This window comes from Heptranchias perlo, chromosome 1 (assembly GCF_035084215.1).
Source record: "Heptranchias perlo isolate sHepPer1 chromosome 1, sHepPer1.hap1, whole genome shotgun sequence".
Classification (NCBI taxonomy): domain Eukaryota; kingdom Metazoa; phylum Chordata; class Chondrichthyes; order Hexanchiformes; family Hexanchidae; genus Heptranchias; species Heptranchias perlo.
In genome coordinates, this window is record NC_090325.1 from 108,361,971 (window position 1) to 108,380,644 (window position 18,674).

Below are 18,674 nucleotides of genomic sequence, written 5' to 3' on the forward strand. Positions count from 1 at the left end.
AGGGAGGTGGTTATGAGGTCGAGCTGCATGTCATCAGCGAACATGTGGAAATTAACATTGTATTCTTGGATGATGTCACCTGGGGGCAGCATGTCAATGAGAAATAGGGGGCCAAGGGTAGATCCTTGGGGGACTATAGAGGTAACGGTGCGGGAATGGGAAGAAAAGCCATTGCCACTGATACTCTGGCTACGATTGGATAGATAAGAATGGAACCAGGTGAGCGGAGTCCCACCCAGCTGGACGACGGAGGAGAGGCGTTAGAGGAGGATGGGGTGTGGTCAACTGTGTCAAAGGCTGCAGACAGGTCAAGAAGGATGAGGAGGGATAGTTTACCATCATCACAGTCACATAGGATGTCATTTGTGACTTTGATAAGGGCTGTTTCAGTACTGTGGCAGGGGTAGAAACCTGATTGGTGGGATTCAAACATGGAGTTGCGAGAAAGATGGGTGTGGATTTGGGAGGCGACAACATGTTCAAGGACTTTGGAAATGAAAGGGAGGTTGGAAATAGGGCAGTAGTTTGCAAGGACGGGGTGGGGGGGGGTGGTCAAGGGTGTTTTTTTTTGAGGAGGGTGGTGATGATGGAAGATTTGAAGGGCAGGGGACAGTACCTGAGCGGAGGGAATCGTTAACAATGTCAGCTAACATGGGTGCCAGGAAGGGAAGTTGGGTGGTCAGCAGTTTGGTGGGAATAGGGTCAAGGGAGCAGGAGGTGGGTCTCGTGGTCAAGATGAGCTCGGAGAGGGCATGAGGGGAGATAGGAGAGAAACTAGAGAAAGATGCTAGGGCAGGAGAAAACTTTAGGAGCAGTTTGGCTTAGTGGACTAGGGGAAGAGAGGGAAGCAGTAGAGGCAGCTGAACGGATGATCTCGATCTTAATGACAAAGAATTACATGAGCTCCATGCACTTGTTGGAGGTGAGGGTGGAGAAGGCAGGGGAGAGGAGTTTAAGAAGAAGGTTTGTAGTGGCAAAGAGACTATGAAGCCCTGTAGATAGGTGCACAACCGATCAATTAAAAAAATAAATAATTTGTATTGCTAATGTGTGCAAATGAATTTGTGCCACAACATCTGTAAATTCTAATAAATGTGGATCCTAGATAAACTTAATACTTGTTGGGGAAATTATTTCTTCTTTGTAGTTGGGGTGGGAAAATTGTTAGTGGATGTCATTTTGTATTTTGTGGTGATGGCAGCAAATCAATATTGCCAATTCTCTAAATCCTGTTGAATGTGATATAATTTTGGATCAGATTCTTTCTTGCTTCATCTCTCTCCTCAGAATCAAATGCTGTTCTGGGAAACTAGTAAACTCAATTCCTGCTGAAGCAATATTTTTTTCTTATTTTACCTGGGCACAGATGCTGACTGGACATATTTTGTAAAAATTGCTAGACCATTAGTGGTGATAAGTAATGAATTGGTAGAAGCTTGTGCCTAAAGATAAATATTTGAGATTCTATTGTAATAAAAATGCTTTACATGTTTATCTAAAAGTGCATTCACACTTTAAAGTTTAGTGTCGGTGAGAAGCCAGAATAGCCTTGCATTGACGGAAAACTTTTGAGTTTAAATTGGGTGGAAAGACCCATACACATTCCCAAGTAAAGTGGATTGCAACTGCCTCCACCAAGGAGTCTTGCGCAGCTCTGTTCATGTCTGTATTTATTAACTGAAGCTTCCGTGCAAAGCCAAATCACTTTGCACCTGTGCTACATTTAGAGAGTGAATGCACACTGTGAGATCGGTAGCTGCAGTTTGACTTTCAGCCAGGCAGAACTTATACACTGTTTCGGCTCCAGCCTGGCTGGAACTTTAATGATCCTGTCCAGGAGTGACTGCTGCTCTTGCCTGACTGAATACACACATGTGTAGAGCTCTCTTCAAACAGTTAGATTTTGAACTATTGGGAATGCAATGAGGGAGAGTCCCCACTCTAAATATTCAAATAAATGTCAGATGTGTTTGCAAACAAAGTTTAACACCACAGTGGAATTGCAGTCCATATGATGCCCAACTCAAGCAGTGTCAGGGAGTATTGCACTGCTATAATCTGGAGTCAGTTTGGACCATGACTCCACATTTTCACTGCTAGTTTAGTGTTGATGTGAAAAAGAAAGTGCTTTTTGTCTCCAAATGTGAAGTGTAAATGCACCTTACATGGACTACGTATTGACCAACCTTATAGACCTGTGGTGACTGGGGGCTAACAAGCTTAATGGCAATTTTTTTCCTTTTTAGAGATAAAACCTACGTACTAATGTTCTAATGAAGAGTCCACATCTGAAATGTCACCTCATCTGTTTTCTTCTCTCCACAAGTGCTGACTGACCTGCTACATTTTTTTGTTTCAGATTTCCAGCATCTGTAGTTTTTTTTTGTTTTTTTATATTGATTGGCAATTTTTGGTTAATCTTAATGGAATGAACATATTGATAATATTGTTGTAATAAACTCCAAGCAGTTGTAGTCTCATTAACTTTCCACATTAATGACTGCTTGCTTGGGTTGAGGTTCATTGCATCTGTATCAGTGTTGAGCTAATTACTGGTGTTGTAGATTGTCAGTTGTTTAAGTGAACCTATGTAGTTCAGTAGTTTTTGCCTATGGGATAGGGATGATTAAATCTTTTGTGCATGATCTCTGGCTTTTAGTGTATTGAGCAGCTTGTTTGAGATGCTTACTATGATAACCTGTTACCTCGTGATTAATAGTTTTTTTTTCCACAGCAATAATTTTGAGTGTCTCAAGCGCTTGATTTACAAATTCATTGTCAATTGCAGGCGCTTTAGATAATCATCTACAGTACATTCTTTTGTAAAAGCAACCGCTGTAGCATTTGTCAGAAGTGTTGTCTGAGTAACAGTTTAGACAGTGCCTATGCTCCTTTTCTTAACCCCTCCTCCTCTCTTTTCCCCCCCCCCCCCAACATCTCCCCCATTGAAGAACATGGTTATTGGCCTGTAAGTTGCTCTGAGGGCAAACCAAATGCTTGCCACTCCATAGATTTATACTAACTTGCTGCGGGCACTTCCTCCAACAGCGTTAGTTCCAGCAAAGCTCGGACCCGTGGGAGAAACGAGAGGATCACTCTCTCCCCTCGACCAATCAGATTGCAGCATTTTTGACACGCTGCGAACAGTTACTGTAGGCTAGAACATAAACTCCTGGAAGTGAAAGGTACAACACTAAAATCATTTGTAAAAACAATTATAAACAGCAAAAAAAAGAGAGGGTAAGAAATAATCAAACTAAATAGGAGACAGAAGGAAACATTTTTTAATGACCAAAAGCTATTAAAATAAGTAATGAGACTCCACATTTTTAAAAATGTGATTTTTAGTTGTTTGGTAGTCATTAAGATTTACCACGCTGTTAAAACTTAGTTTCGACCTGGTATTTTTAAGCGTATCTGTTTTGTGGCGATACTATTTACTTTCCAGCTGGGCAGAAGAGCAAGTTGACGCTGGTCTGTTGATTGCAGTCGGCGATATCACTTTAAGACGAAGCTGCAGATCGGCGGCAAACCAGGAAGAGCAAGTTTGCAAATGCCGGAATTTGCTCTTTCATTTGGCTACTAACAATGGTGAGCGCTGTTGAGCTCACCATTCTTTTTAAAGCAATTTCCAGCCCAGTGTGTGTGTGTGGACAAAATCAAATGGCACATGCTCCATTTCTTGGAGCAGTGCTAAGAATATTCTGTAGTATCAGATTTTTCTTTTAAGATGAAATATTGGTTGAAATGATTTGTTTTCTTTAAGAAAGATAGAACTTTCATTTATATAACACCTTGTATCCTCTGAACTCCAACTGCTTCACGAGCAATAAATTATTTTCAAATTGCAATCGCTGTTAGACAAAAACACAGCCAATTTTGCACCAACAAGGTCAGTATGTCCAGCAAATGATGAATGACAAGTTAATCACTTTTGGTGTTTCTTGAGGAAGAAATGCTAACTTTTGTAATGCCTATATTTTAAATTTTTTCTGTGTAGATCTGTCCCTGCTGAGATTTATTAGTGCTGAGCTCACACGGGGCTATCTTTTGGAACACAATGAAGCCAAGTACAAAGAAAGGAGGGAGAGAGTTTACACATGTTTGCGAATTCCTCGGGAACTGGAAAAGGTATGGTTCTTTCCTTTTGTGGGTTTGTAGACTAAAATTGGCCCTGCCTTAACATTTTTGTTAGATTTCACTTGTTATTTTTTCCCACTAGAAGTCTAGAATACTTTCAAGTACACAGTAAGAAAGTACAATAATATATACTAGTCTAAGTAGGAATTATCTTATTTAGCTGTCTATCGTTTTTAAGTTGGGAGGAGAAAGGGTGGTATCAACCCCATTTCTTCATAACCTGACTATCTGTTATAGATTATTGCTATAATGAGTCGACTCCACTGCAATTTGTAATTCATCCAAATGTAACCACAATGATCTCACTACTTTTTCCTTACACAGCATTAAAAATGCCATGATCTGAAGTAATAAAGTACATGCAGTACTCCCTTTTTCATTAAAGGTTGCTGTATTGCAAAAAATTACATGGCGTATACGAGTGATAGTTCTATAATCTTGTGGCTGTACAAGTAACTGTCAACTCCTGAATGAATTGGCGCTGTTAAAAATTCAGCAATACTTCTAACATTTTGCTAGTTCTCTTTCAATCATTGATTCGAAGCTAAGTCACTTCTTGGTGACTGAAGTTGCATGTATATTTAAACGGAAATAATTTTGTGACACAAATGAAGTGCCTTTTATCTAGTTTTGGCTTTGTAGCTGTCCTCTAAATCAGTTGCAATGCATAAGGAATTTTAAAACCCAGATGCAGAATCTTGTACTAAGCTTAACTTGATACAAATGTTTCAAGTTTCATTTGGCTATCTGCAAATCATGATGAAACAGCCAAGTTACTTTTGAACAAATGTAGATTGTATGATTGTTCAGCTCTATGTATGACATCCTGTTATTGACAAATGTAGTTGACAGTTAATCAAATCCAAGAATTCCAGGTGACCGTTTTCAGGAATAGCTAAGCTGTAGTTTTCCAAATCTTGGAGTTGGTTTGGCATTTTCAAGAGACTAGGTTAAGCCAGACTTTGTGCAATATGTAGTATTCTGCAAAAAAACTTAGCATTAAATGGCAAAATTAATTTTTCCTTCTGAGGAGAAAATAATTGGATTATTACTATATATCAATAATATATTGAAATCAGTACTTGAGTCACGCTCCTTTGAAAATTACTCTAAATGTTTCTGAAAGAAATTCCAATGTTAAGTTAAAATGTCCACGTTTACCTGTTAAAATTGCCTGTTATATTTTCCTATAACCAACCCAACCCCCTTCAAGCCTGGTAGGCAGTGCTCTGACTTCTGATCACTTATCTTCAAACACCTCATTGTATGATCTATATTATCTTTTCCCTACAAATCACTCAAAATGATTCCTTCAAAAAAATGTTCATCTTCCAATTTTTTTTCCTCAGTAATTAAAATTTCTATGAGGTTTTAATTGAACCAAATAAACTCAAAAAAATTACATTTCACAGTAACACAATTAACTTTATTCATTGCCTTGTCTTTTGTGTCTTTTAATGCCTTTATTAAAGTTTTCGCTTGAAGGTCTCGGCCTCTCCCAAAAGCATGGACTTGGACTTCATATTTTTGCCCAAAGCTGTGATTTTGTTTGACAGATTGTGCAGTCAGCATTTGGAGTATACTTATTTTCCTGGGATGCATCACTACTGTTCTCTCTGATGGAATATTTTTCTTGAGTATTGAGCAATTTTTGCTCAGTTGTTTTCAAAATTATTTGAAGGAAAGCTAAAGAACAAACTTCAAAAGCTTTTTTCATATAAGTTTTGATGTTGTGTTAAAGTGTACTGAAATAAACCCCTATAGTAGCTTTGGTTTTCTATAAATATTAGAGAGCGTCTTCCCTTATCGTAATTTTCATTTTTAAAAAAAATGAAGAGTTGAATTTTGAACCCTGAACCAAACAGAGAACCTTTAATTATCTTGCCTGTTTTAACAGTAAACCTTCTAATTGCTGAGACTGAGAGACAAGCAGAGTATCTGTCCTCATGCTAATTTGATTTTTTTTTAAATAGATAAGTTTTTTTTTTAATCAAAGTCTTTTAAGGAAATGGATAAGAGGGGATTAGGGAAGAAGGTTGAGAGTGCTCTAGCTTCTAGCCACCTACCCATGAAGAGAGGAGTGGGAAGTGGATTGAAAGTTAAGGGTGTGGTGCATGACAGGGGAGGGGGAGGATACAAAATTTGCGCAGGTAGTTCAAAGGCAAGGAGGTAGCTTTCGCTAAATGAGAAGGGGTATTGGTTTGGGCAGGGGGGATAGTGGGAAGGTGAGGGTTTGGGGGATGGGGAAGAGGATGGGAAGGAAGCTGCTCAGATCCACATTTTCTCTGCAATCCCCACTGGAAAATGCTGCCACCAGCCTTTGGTATCCCTTTCCTGGTATTCCAAAATGAATGAATAAAAATATGTAATAAGAAGCAGAAGAGAGAGGGAGAAACAGCATCATGAAGACAACACGGAAGGACCATATTAGAACCATTGAAAAGATGCAGCACAGAAGGGGGCCATTCGGCCCATTGTGTCCGCGCTGGCTCGAAGAACAACCAGGTGCCCATTCTAATCCCACCTTCCAGCACCCGGTCCGTAGCCCTGCAGCTTACAGCACTTTAGGTGCAGGTCTAGGTACTTTTTTTTAAAAAGAGTTGAGGAGCCTTGCCTCTACCACCAATTCGGGCAGTGAATTCCATACACCCACCACCCTCTGGGGAAAAAAGTTTTTTTCCTCACGTCCCCTCTAATCCTTCCGCAAATCAGCTTAAATCTATGTCCTCTAGTTCTTGAACTCTCCGCTAGGGGAAACAGGTACTTCCTGTCTACTCTATCTGGGCCCCTCATAATTTTGTACACCTCAATCAAGTCTTCCCTCAGCCTCCTCTGCTCCAAGGAAAACAACCCCAGCCTATCCAATCTCTCCTTGCAGCTGCAATTTTCAAGCCCTGGCAACATTCTTGTAAATCTTCTCTGCACTCTCTCCAGAGCAGTTCCGTCCTTCCTGTAATGTGGTGACCAGAACTGCACACAATACTCCAGCTGTGGCCTGACCAGAGTTTTATACAGTTCCATCATTACATCCCTGCTTTTGTATTCTATAGCTTGGCTAATAACGGAGAGCATTCCATATGTCTTCTTCACAACCTTATCTACCTGTACTGCCACCTTCAGTGACCTGTGCACATGCACTCCAAGGTCTCTCACTTCCTCTACCCCTCAATATATTCCCGTTTACTGCGTATTCCCTTTTAGTGTTTGCCCTCCTAAGTGCATTACCTCACACTTCTCCGGGTTGAACTCCATTTGCCACTTTTCCGCCCGCTCCACCAAGCCATTGATATCTTCTTGGAGTCTACAGCTATCCTCTTCGCTTTGAACTACATGGACAATTTTGCCCCCTACATTCAAGTCCAAATCATTAATATGTACCACAAACAGCAAGGGACCCAACACTGAGCCCTGTGGCACACCACTGGAAACGGATTTCCATTCGCAAAGACATCCATCGACTTTTACCCTTTCTTTCCTGTTACTGAGCCAATTTTGGATCCAATTTGCCCCATCTCCTAGTATCCCAATGGCTTTTACCTTTCTGACCAGTCTGCCATGTGGGACCTTGTCAAATGCCTTACTAAAATCCATGTAGACAACATCCACTGCACTACCCTCATCAATCCTTCTTGTCACTTCCTCAAAGAATTCAATCAGATTTGTAAGGCATGACCTTCCCTGAACAAATCCATGCTGACTATCCCTGATTAAACCATGCCTTTCCAAGTGACCGTTTATCCTATCTCTCAGTATTGATTCTAATAGTTTGTCCACCACCGAGGTAAGACTGACCGGCCTATAATTGTTCAGCCTTTCCCTCGTACCCTTTTTAAACAATGGTACTACGTTTGCAGTCTTCCAATCCTCCGGTACCTCCCCTGTATCTAGTGAGGATTGGAAAATGATCCTCAGAGCATCTGCTATTTCCTCCCTGGCTTCCTTCAATAGCCTTGTAAACAATCCATCCGGCCCTGGTGACTTATCAACTTTCAAGGATTCCAGTCCCTCTAGTACTTCCTCTCTCGTTATGTTTACCTTATCCAATATTTCATACCTCTCCTCTTTAACTACCATGCCCGGATCATCCCTTTCCTTTGTGTCATTTTCCAATCCTCACTAGATACAGGGGCGGTACCGGAGGATTGGAAGACTGCAAACATAGTACCATTGTTTAAGAAGGGTATGAGGGAAAGGCTGGACAATTATAGGCCGGTCAGTCTTACCTCGGTGGTGGACAAACTATTAGAATCAATACTGAGACAAAATATTCATTTAAAACCCTACCCACATCCTCTGCTTCTACACACAAGTTACCCTCATCATCCCTGATAGGTCCCACCTTTTCCTTAGCTATCCTCTTGTTCTTAATGTACTGATAAAACATCTTTGGGTTTTCTTTAATCTTACTAACATTTTTTCATGCCCTCTGTTTGCTTTCCTTATTTCCTTTTTTACGTCATCCCTGTACTTTCTATACTCCTCTAGGCTTTCTGCAGTATTTAGTTTTCTGTGACAGTTGTAAGCTTTCTTTTTCTGCTTTTTCTTGCCCCGTATTTTTCTGGACAACCAGGAGGCTCTAAATTTGGCAGTGCCACCCTTTTGCTTTGAGGGGACGTGTCTGCATTGTACCTGCAGAATTTCACTTTTTAGTGCCTCCCCACTGGCTTGACACTGATTTCTCCTCAAATAGTTGTCCAGTGCACTTCTGCCAAATCACCTCTTAGTTCTGTTAAGTTTGCCTTTCCCCAATTTAAAACGTTTACTGCTGATTTAACTCCATAATAATGCTAAAACTAACTGAATTGTGGTCACTATCCCCAGTATGGTCACCCACTGTCACATCACCCACTTGCCCATCTTCGTTTCCCAGGACTAAATCTAGAATTGCATCCCCTCTTGTTGGGCTTGTCATGTACTGGCTTAAAAAAAAGTTCTCCTGGACACCGATCAAGAATTTTGCGCCCTCTATGCTCCTCACACTGTTTGAATCCCCGTTGATGTTAGGGTAGTTGAAGTCCCCTACTATTATTGCCCTCTTATTTTTGCACTCAGTAATTTGCCTACATATTTGTTCTTCTGTTTCCCTTCTGCTATTTGGGGGTCTATAGTACACTCCTAGAAGTGTGACTGCCCCTTTTTTATTTCTTAGCTCAACCCATATGGCCTCAATTGATGATCTATTTAGCATATCATCCCTTCTCACAACTGTAATTGATTCTTTAACCAATAATGCTACCCCCCTTCCTTTTTATCACCCACTCTATCCTGCCTGAAAACTCTATATCCAGGGATATTGAGCTGCCAGTTATCCCCCTCTTTAAGCCAGGTTTCTGTTATAGTAATGATATCATGCTGCCATGTGTCTGTGCCCTTAGCTCATCTGTTTTGTTTGTAATACTCCTTGCATTGAAGTATATACCCTTTAACTCCATCAAATTCTTGTGCTGAGCACTATTTAACCTTTTGCTTCTTTTGCCTTTCTGAGTCGCTAACTACGTCACTAACTGTTTTTCTACTTCCCGTTTCCTGGTCTGAATTTGTCCTATCTGTTCTCTGGGTGTTCATATTACAACTGTAGGTAATGCTGTGAAGGTCGCTTTGTGACTTATTGGGGATAATGGGGCCCATTTTAATCCATCTGAACTCACCATCATAGCATTTGATAGCTTTTCAGTTGAACAACCTAATACATTGAACCACTTAATGGTTGTTCATTGCTTGCCATATTCGCATTGTGTTTTTAAAGCGAAGAGCACTTATTTCTTTTGTCAAGTGTTTTTGCCCCATAATACTACTACGACCAAATTCCCGTGTGTTAACTCAGCAGCGACAATGGGGTCGAGTGTATTCACTCCATTGTTGTCCATTCTGAACCACCCTGGTCGCTTCAGTCATCTGTATCCCTTTCTGTGATAAGTCACTCTTGACATTGTCTATCCAGTGCTTTCTCTGTCATCTTGTTCCATGTACCTCTGCGTACAGGGCCATGAAAGGTATTCTAGCTGATTTCCATTCTTGCAACGTGCCCAAACCATCTCAGATATCACTTTTGGATCCTCTATATAAGCGTTGTCTTTTGTCCACGCCAATTTCCTATTATATTCTTGATTCTTTGCATTCTGGATACTCCCACTATTTTTCTCAACCAACTCATCTCTGCTTTTAGTATCTTTTGCTCGTTAACTTTTCTCATGTTCCAACACCCAATTCTTGTTCCAACATCAAACTCTTGTCCTTGTTTTTACCAAAGTATCTTTAGCCTTTCATATGCTACTTAATATTACGAAAGCAGCAGAAGCAAGTCCAATCCTTCTTTTGATGTCTTCTTCACAATTCCTGTTCTCTGACACTAACCCACCAAGATGTGGAGATGCCGGTGATGGACTGGGGTTGACAAATGTAAGGAATCTTACAACACCAGGTTATAGTCCAGCTGTTTTATTTGAAAATCACAAGCTTTCTCCTTCGTCACACTCGCTCACCTGACGATGGAGAAAGCCTCCGAAAGCTTGTGATTTTCAAATAAAACAGTTGGACTATAACCTGGTGTTGTAAGATTCCTTACATTTACGAACCCACCAAGGTATACAAACTTTTCCATCTGTTCAACTGCATCCCCTCCAACTGTAATATGTATATCTTTGTGATGCTTCCCAAATGACATGACCTTTTTGCTAATGTGTAATCCAAATTTTCTACTCTCCACGTACACCTGATCAGATAGTTTCTGAAAATCTGTTTTAGAAGTTGCTATAAGGTCAATATCATCAGCAAACCTGAGATTGTTTAAAATCTTGGCACATACTCCATCCAGTACTAGATTAAATAAAACAGGTGACAGTTTGTATCCTTGTTTCACCTCAGCTGTTGATATAAGCCATTCCGTTAGTTTCTTATCCGCTCTAACAGCGCTCAGGGACTTGTTACAGATGTTTTCTATCAGTCTGACAAATTTCTCGGGCAGACCATACATCCTCAAGACTTGCCACATGCCATCTCGCCATACACTGTCAAAGGCCTGATTAAAATCTCTTAAGTTGTTGTAACAGTGGATGTTGTGTTCTATAAATTTCTTCGAAACCTGTCTTATCATCCTTTCAAAAGGCGTTTGATAAAGTGCCACATAATAGGTTTGTCAGCAAAATTGAAGCCCATGGAACAAAAGGGACAGTGGCAGCATTGATACGAAATTGGCTAAGTGACAGGAAACAGAGAGTAGTGGTGAACAGTTGTTTTTCTGACTGGAAGGTATGCGGTGGTGTTTCCCAGGGGTTGTACTAGGACCATTGCTTTTTTTGATATATTAATGACTTGGACAGGGCGTAATTTCAAAATTTGCAGATGACACAAAACTTGGGAGTGTAGTAAATGGTGAGGAGGATAGTAACTGACTTCAAGAGGACAGAGACAGGCTGGTGGAATGGGTGAACACATGGCAGATTAAATTTAATTCAGGCCACAACTGGAGTATTGTGTCCAATTCTGGGCACCACGCTTTAGGAAGGATGTGAAGGCCTTAGAGAGGATGCAGAAAAGGTTTACTAGAATGGTTCCAAGGATGAGTGACTTCAGTTACGCAGATAGACTGGAGAAGCTGGGATTGTTCTCCTTAGAGCAGAGAAGGTTGCGAGGAGATTTGATCGAAGGGTTTAGATGAAGAAAATAATGAGAAACTGTTCCCATTGGTGGATAGGTCAAGAACCAGAGGATGCAGATTTAAGGTGAATGGCGAAAGAACCTAAGGCGACATGAGGAAAAACTTTTTTATGCAGCGAGTAGTTATGATCTAGAATGCGCTGCCTGAAAGGGTGGTGGAAGCAGATTTAATTGTGGCTTTCAAAAAAGAATTGGATAAATACTTGAAGGGAAAAAATTTGCAGGGCGACAGGGAAAGAGCGGAAGAATGGGACTGGATTGCTCTTACAAAGAGCCGGCACGGGCTCAACGGGCCGAATGGCCACATTTTATGCTGTAACCACTCTATGATTCTATTGTCCTTCGTCCTGGTCTAAAACCAGTTTGTTCTTCATGCAGTACCACCTCTACGTATCTTTTCATTCTCCTTGCAGTGTCTTAGTAAATACTTTTCCGGGTATACTCAGTAAGCTGATTCCTCTGTAATTGCTTTATTCAATCTAGTCTCCTTTGTTGAAGATTGGTATTGTCACCATTCTCCAGTCTTCAGGTACTTACTCTTCTTCACGAATTTTGTTTAACAGCCTTTGCATCACTTTCGCAGTATGTTCCTCACCCGCCTGCAACAACTCTACAGTTATATTATCGATACCAGGAACCTTGTTCTTTTTCAAACTATCAATAGAAATCTTGACTTCATCTTCCAATAAATCCAGCATCAACTCCCCTCTTTTTGTACAGGGCAGTTTCTCCAGAACTGATTCATCCACTATGCTCTGTACATTGTATAGATCTTCAAAATATTCTTTCCAACATTTGCTCCTCGCCTGTTTGTCCTCAATTATCTGACCAATTTGGTCTCTCTCTGGAAACATTTTAGCCAGTTTGTAAGATTCGCTTAGTTCTTTTATCTTCCGATACAGCCCCCATGTTTTGTTTCTTTTGGCGTAATCTTCTGCTTCTTTGTACTGATTGTTTGTTTATCCAGTTGTTTTTATCCCTCTCGGCTTTTTAGCTTTACTTCTGTGGTTAACCTGTTGTACTTGGTCCTCATGTTGGGATCTGCTTTTATGCTTACCTTAAGCTTTCATAGTTTTTCACACAACTCGAGGGCTTTTTCTGTTATCCATTTCTGTTTCTTAGTGTTGTTTTTGAGACCCAATATTTGTTCTGCAGTTCTTAATCTATTTTTGATGGTGTTTCACATCTCTTCTATGTTCATTTCTTCAGTTATTGCACGTTTTGCCCCATACATAATTGAATTTAAAGAGGTGTTCTCCCCAGTGTTGGTATGTAAGTGATGCTGTTGCCATTATTAAGTGTCCCGCTGACCAAGCAAATCTTCTGGTTTGCCCTGGTTGCGGTCACGTTCTATTGTATCCCAGAAGCTAACCCTGTCAAAGTATAGAAACAAAATTGGCCTTTAATTTCCACCCCCTATTGCGCATCAAAACCTTCACCACCCCTGCCTATTAGAAGAGTCCCCTCTTTCCTCCCACCTGGGTCCAGTTATCCTGCCCCCTAACTCTGCCCCAATGTACAATGCCAAGGGAGATTGAGTAAGATCTTGTAAGATTTTTAATATCTGCATACACTTCCTGTCTTCTAAATCTTCCTGTTGACACATTTTTGTAAACTCTGTACACATTTATAATGGGTTTGCATAAGTAAACTCACCTTCGTGTAATTGTGCAATCTGGCGACTGGGTGACTTTTCCCCGTGAAGCACTCAAAATGCTTTCTGAAATTTCTTTCTGGTTTTTAATCTTTTTCTCAGCAACCAAAATTTCTAATGCCCAAAATAAGGGTTTAAACAAAATAACATTCTAAATATTACATATTTGAGAATAACTAGGATTGCATTTATCCATTGAATTGTCTTTTGTGTCTTTAACCTTTGTTAAAGTTTTTAATTGAAGACCTTGGCCACTTCCAAAAACCTGGGATTGGATTTGTTTTTTTTTTGTCCATAGTTGTGGTGCTGTGAGCTGAATTTGGTTTGTGCTGTCTGAGCATGTGCAGTGTACTTAATTTCCTCAGATGCTCAGTTCATTCAGCTGTATTGATTTTTCTTTAGCTTCCAGTAGTTTTTTCCCAGCAGCTTTTCTTAATACTTTCTGAAAAACATGAGGACAAATTTCAAAAGATTTGCTGAGTTGAAGTTAGTTATATTGTGTGTTTTTAAACCAAGAAGCTGAAGGGGCATACTGTTTATGCTCTTACTGTAGTTTTGGTTTTGTGTTCTGTAAAGCTCAGTGTATTCAGCTGAAAGAGAGGGGGGAGAGAAGAGAGACATTTAATTTATAAACAAAAACACATGTAATTATCTCACCTGTGTTGTGTTGACAGTTAGAAAAGGTCAATGTCCTAATTGCTAACAGCTATCAGACAGAAACATAGAAAATAGGAGCAGGAGTCGGCCATTCGATCCTTCGGGCCTCCTCCACCATTCAATATGATCATTGCTGATCCTCTATCTCAATACCATATTCCTGCTTTCTCCCCATACTCCTTGATGCCTTTTGTGACTAGAAATCTGTCTAGCTCCTTCTTAATTACATTCAGTGACTTGGCCTCCACAGCCTTCTGTGGTAGAGAATTCCACAGGTTCACCACCCTCTGAGTGAAGAATTTTCTCCTCATCTCAGTCCTAAATGTCCTACCCCGTATCCTGAGACTGTGACCCCTCGTTGTGGACCCCCCCAGCCTGGGGAAATATCCTTCCTGCATCCAGTCTATTTAGCCCTGTCAGAATTTTATATGTTTCAATGAGATCCCCTCTCATTCTTCTAAACTCGAGTGAATACAGGCCGAATCGACCTAATCTCTCCTTATACGACAGTCCTGCCATCCCAGGAATCAGTCTGGTGAAGCTTCACTGCGCTCCCTCTATGGCATGTATATCCTTTCTTAGGTAAGGATACCAAAACTGCACGCAATACTCCAGGTGTGGTCTCACTAAGGCCCTGTATAACTGCAGTAAGGTATCCTTGCTCCTGTACTCAAATCCTCTTGCAATGAAGGCCAACATACCATTTGCCTTCCTAACTGCTTGCTGCACCTGCATGTTTGCTTTCAGTGACTGGTGTACGAGGACACCCAGGTCCCTTTGTACATCAACATTTCCCAATATATCACCATTTAAATAATACTCTGCCTTTCTGTTTTTCCTTTCGAAGTGGATAACTTCACATTTATCCACATTATATTGCATCTGCCATGTATTTGCCCACTCTCTCAACTTGTCTAAATCGCCTTGAAGCCTCTTTGCATCTTCCTCACAACTCACGATCCCACCTAGTTTTGTGTCGGCAACAAACTTGGAAATATTACATTTGGTTCCCTCATCCAAATCATTGATATATGTTGTGAATAGCTGGGGCCCAAGCACTGATCTTTGCGGTACCCCACTAGTCACTGCCTGCCACCCCAAGAAAGACCCATTTATTCCTACTCTCTGTTTCCTGCCTATTAACTAATTTTCAATCCATGCCAGTATATTACCCCCAATCCCATGTGCTTTAATTTTGCACACTAACCTCTCCCTTATGTATTCTACTAGTTATAGCCTTAAAAAACTCCAGTAGGTTTGTCAAACACTATTTCCCTTTCATAAATCCATGTTGACTTTGTCTAATCCCGTTGATATTTTCTAAGTGTCCTGTTATCACATCCTTTATAATAGACTCTAGCATTTTCCCTACTACTGATGTTAGGCCAACTGGTCTGTAGTTCCCTGTTTTCTCTCTCCCTCTTTTAAATAGTGGGGTTACATTTGCCACCCTCCAATCTGCAGAAACTGTTCCATAATCTATAGAATTTTGGAAGATGACAACTAATGCATCCACTATTTCCATGGCAATCTCTCTTAGTACTCTGGGATGCAGATTATCAGACCCTGGGGATTTATCGGCTTTCAGTCACATTAATTTCTGCAGTACTTTTTTTACTAATACTAATTTCCTTCAATCCCTCCTTCTCACTAGTCCCTTGGTTCCCTAGCATTTCTGGGAAGTAATTTGTGTCCTCTTTCATGAAGACAGAACCAAAGTGTTTGTTTAATTGCTCTGCCATTTCCTTGTTCCCCATTATAAATTCTCTTGTTTCTGACTGTAAGGGACCTACAATTGTCTTCACTAATCTTTTTCTTTTTACATATTTGTAGAAGCTTTTATGTTCCTTGCCAGTTTACTCTCATACTCTATTTTTCCCCTCTTAATCAATTTCTTGGTCCTTTTTTGCTGAATTCTAAACTGCTCCCAATCCTCAAGCTTGCTACTTTTTCTGGCAACTTTATATGACTGCTCTTTGGATCTAATACTATCCTTAATTTCTTTTGTTAGCCATGGTTGGGCTGCTTTTCCTTGTGTTTTTGCGCCAGAAAGGAATGTATAATTGTTGCAATTCATGCATTCGTTCCTTAAATGTTAACCATTGCCTATCCAGCGTCATGCCTTTTAATGAAGACTGAGCAGTGATCATGTCTTTCCTCAATCTAATTTCGGAATGAGTGGGAGTAGGGGCAGCATGGATGGAGGGTTAAGGATGAAATGAGTGACAGTGGAGTAAGGGGCAGGGAAGGATACAGGGGTTGAGCGGGTAATTCAAAGGGGAAGAGAGGGTGTGATAGAAAGGGGAGGAGATAGTGATTTTGAGGGGGTGATAGAAAGGGGAGGAGGTAGTGAGAAAGTGACGGGTGTAATGGGAGGAAAGTCTGAGCAGGTAAGGGGATGGGAGAGAAGTAGCTCAAGACCCCATTTTTCCTGCACCCCTCGCCCAAAATGCAGCCTGATTTCCCCTCTTTCCCCACCATGCCACCCCTATCTCCCAGTTAATGAAGGAGAAGAAAAAGACAGAAACACGTGCGAGCAGAGAGAAGAAAATAAGTTGGCAGAAGATAAGTAGTGAAGAGAAAGGTAGAGACAGCCTATTTTTTTTTAAAAACAGGGCTTAATTATATTTTTTTCTTAGAAATCTGGGGCCCTGCCAAATCAGTATAATCGGAACATTTTTTAAAAATCTTTTTCTTCCCAACCTACTCTCGCTTTCTTCCTCCATGGGGCCTCTGTTCTTACCACTACCACCACCTCCTCTTCCCAATCTCTCCAACCGCCCCCCAGTCCAATTATCCCCCCGCTGCCTCACCCTTGTTCTCTGGATGTGAGCAACACTGGCAAAACCACATTTATTGCAGTGACGATGAAGGAACGGTGATATGGTCCAAGTCAGGATGATGTGTGACTTGAGGGGAACTTAAAGGTTAAATTCCCACATTTGCTGCTTTTATCATTCTTGGTAGAGATTGCAAGGTGCTGTTGAAATAACGTTAGTGAGTTGCTGCAATGCATTCTGTAGATCATATACACTGTAGCCACAGTGTGCCAGTGGTGGAGGGAGTGATATTGAGTGCAGTGGCAGGTGCACTGATCAAACAAACTGCTCTGTCCCGGATGGCGTTGAGCTTCTTGATTACGTTTATAGCTGCGTCCATCCAGTTGACTGAGTATTCCATCACACTCCTAATCTGAGCCTTGTAGATGGTGGCAAGGCATTGATGGGTCAGGAGGTAGGCTGCTTATCGCAGAACACCCAAGCTCTGCCCTGCTGTAGTAACCATGGTATTGATATGGTTGGTCCAGTTAAGATTCTGATTAGTGGATATCCGTAAAATGTTGTTAATGAAGGGCATAGCAGTGGTTTCTCTTTATCAAGATGGTCATTACCTAGTATTTGTGTGGTGTGAATATTACCTGCCACTTGTCAGCCCAAGCTTGGATGTTCCCTGCTGCAAACTGATATGGGCTTCTTCATTATGAGAGGAGTTGTCAGTGAACAGCCCTATTCTGACCTTATGACACATGGAAGGTAATTGAAGCAGGTGAAGATGTTTGCGCCTTGGACACTTCTCTAAGGAACTTCTGTAGAATAAATATTTTTAATGAAGACAAGTTGCTTGGTGGAGATGTGAAGGGATGCGATCATGATGAAGTCAGCATGAGGCTTGGGAGGATGGTAGACCATGAAGATTTTAGGGGAGAAGCATGAAGAGGATGTATACCCAGGTGGCTTTGGTGATGGGGAAGGAGTCCCTGCCCCTAAGATCTGTCAATGCCGAAATGTCATAGATTAATCTGCAATGCAGTCATGGATGATGGAATTTGGGACGAAAGCTGGTTATACTCGGATTCTGCCTTGTTTGTTCAGGCGTTTTAAATTCCAGTGAGGGGGGGGCGAAAGCTGGATCTTCAGCCTCTTTTCTCCCCCATGCCCTCACCAAGGGGCCCTAATGGTAGATGGGGGGTGGCTGTGGGTGGGGGATGAAGCCTAGGCTACCTCAGGAAATTGTATCCTTTAAAGGTCTCAGTGGAAATAATGCCAGATGAGAATTGTCAGGCCTTTTTAAAAGACTTGCTGGATTAGAGAGAGTTACATTTTTTTTGGGCCTTTGGAACCTCCAGGTTGAGTGGTGGTGGCCCCTTTACAAGGCTGGGTGCCACTGGTGGCCCACCCTGGCCATTTAATGACCCCGTTCCTGGGATTTGAGATGGGGTTTCCAGCTTAGGGCTAGGGCGGGTGAGAATTCTGCCCGCAAACATCAGGAATTTCAGGACCTGTAGCTGCAGCAAGACCTGGATAACATCAAGGCTCGGGCTCACAAGTAGCAAGTAACACAAGTGCCAGGCAATGACCATCTCTAACACTAGAGAGCCTAACCACCTCACCTTGACATTCAATAGCATTACAATTGCCGAGATCCCCACCATCAACATCCTGGTGGTTACCATTGACCAGAAACTCAACTGAACCAACCACATAAATGTCGTGGCCAAGAGAGCAGGTCAGAGGTTGGGTATTCTATGACTAGTGGCTCACCTCCTGACTACCCAAAACCTGTCCAC

General features: G+C 41.3%; 1 protein-coding gene across 2 annotated transcripts in view; it reads left to right on the forward strand.

Moving 5' to 3' along the window:
• The window catches only part of tapt1b (transmembrane anterior posterior transformation 1b), a 150,336-nt gene that overhangs the window by 21,346 nt on the left and 110,316 nt on the right, over nucleotides 1–18,674 (forward strand). For both annotated transcript variants that reach the window (XM_067989490.1, XM_067989499.1), the window contains exon 2: nucleotides 4,001–4,131. In XM_067989490.1, the coding sequence (XP_067845591.1) occupies nucleotides 4,001–4,131 (131 nt within the window). The remainder of the gene's footprint in view (nucleotides 1–4,000; nucleotides 4,132–18,674) is intronic.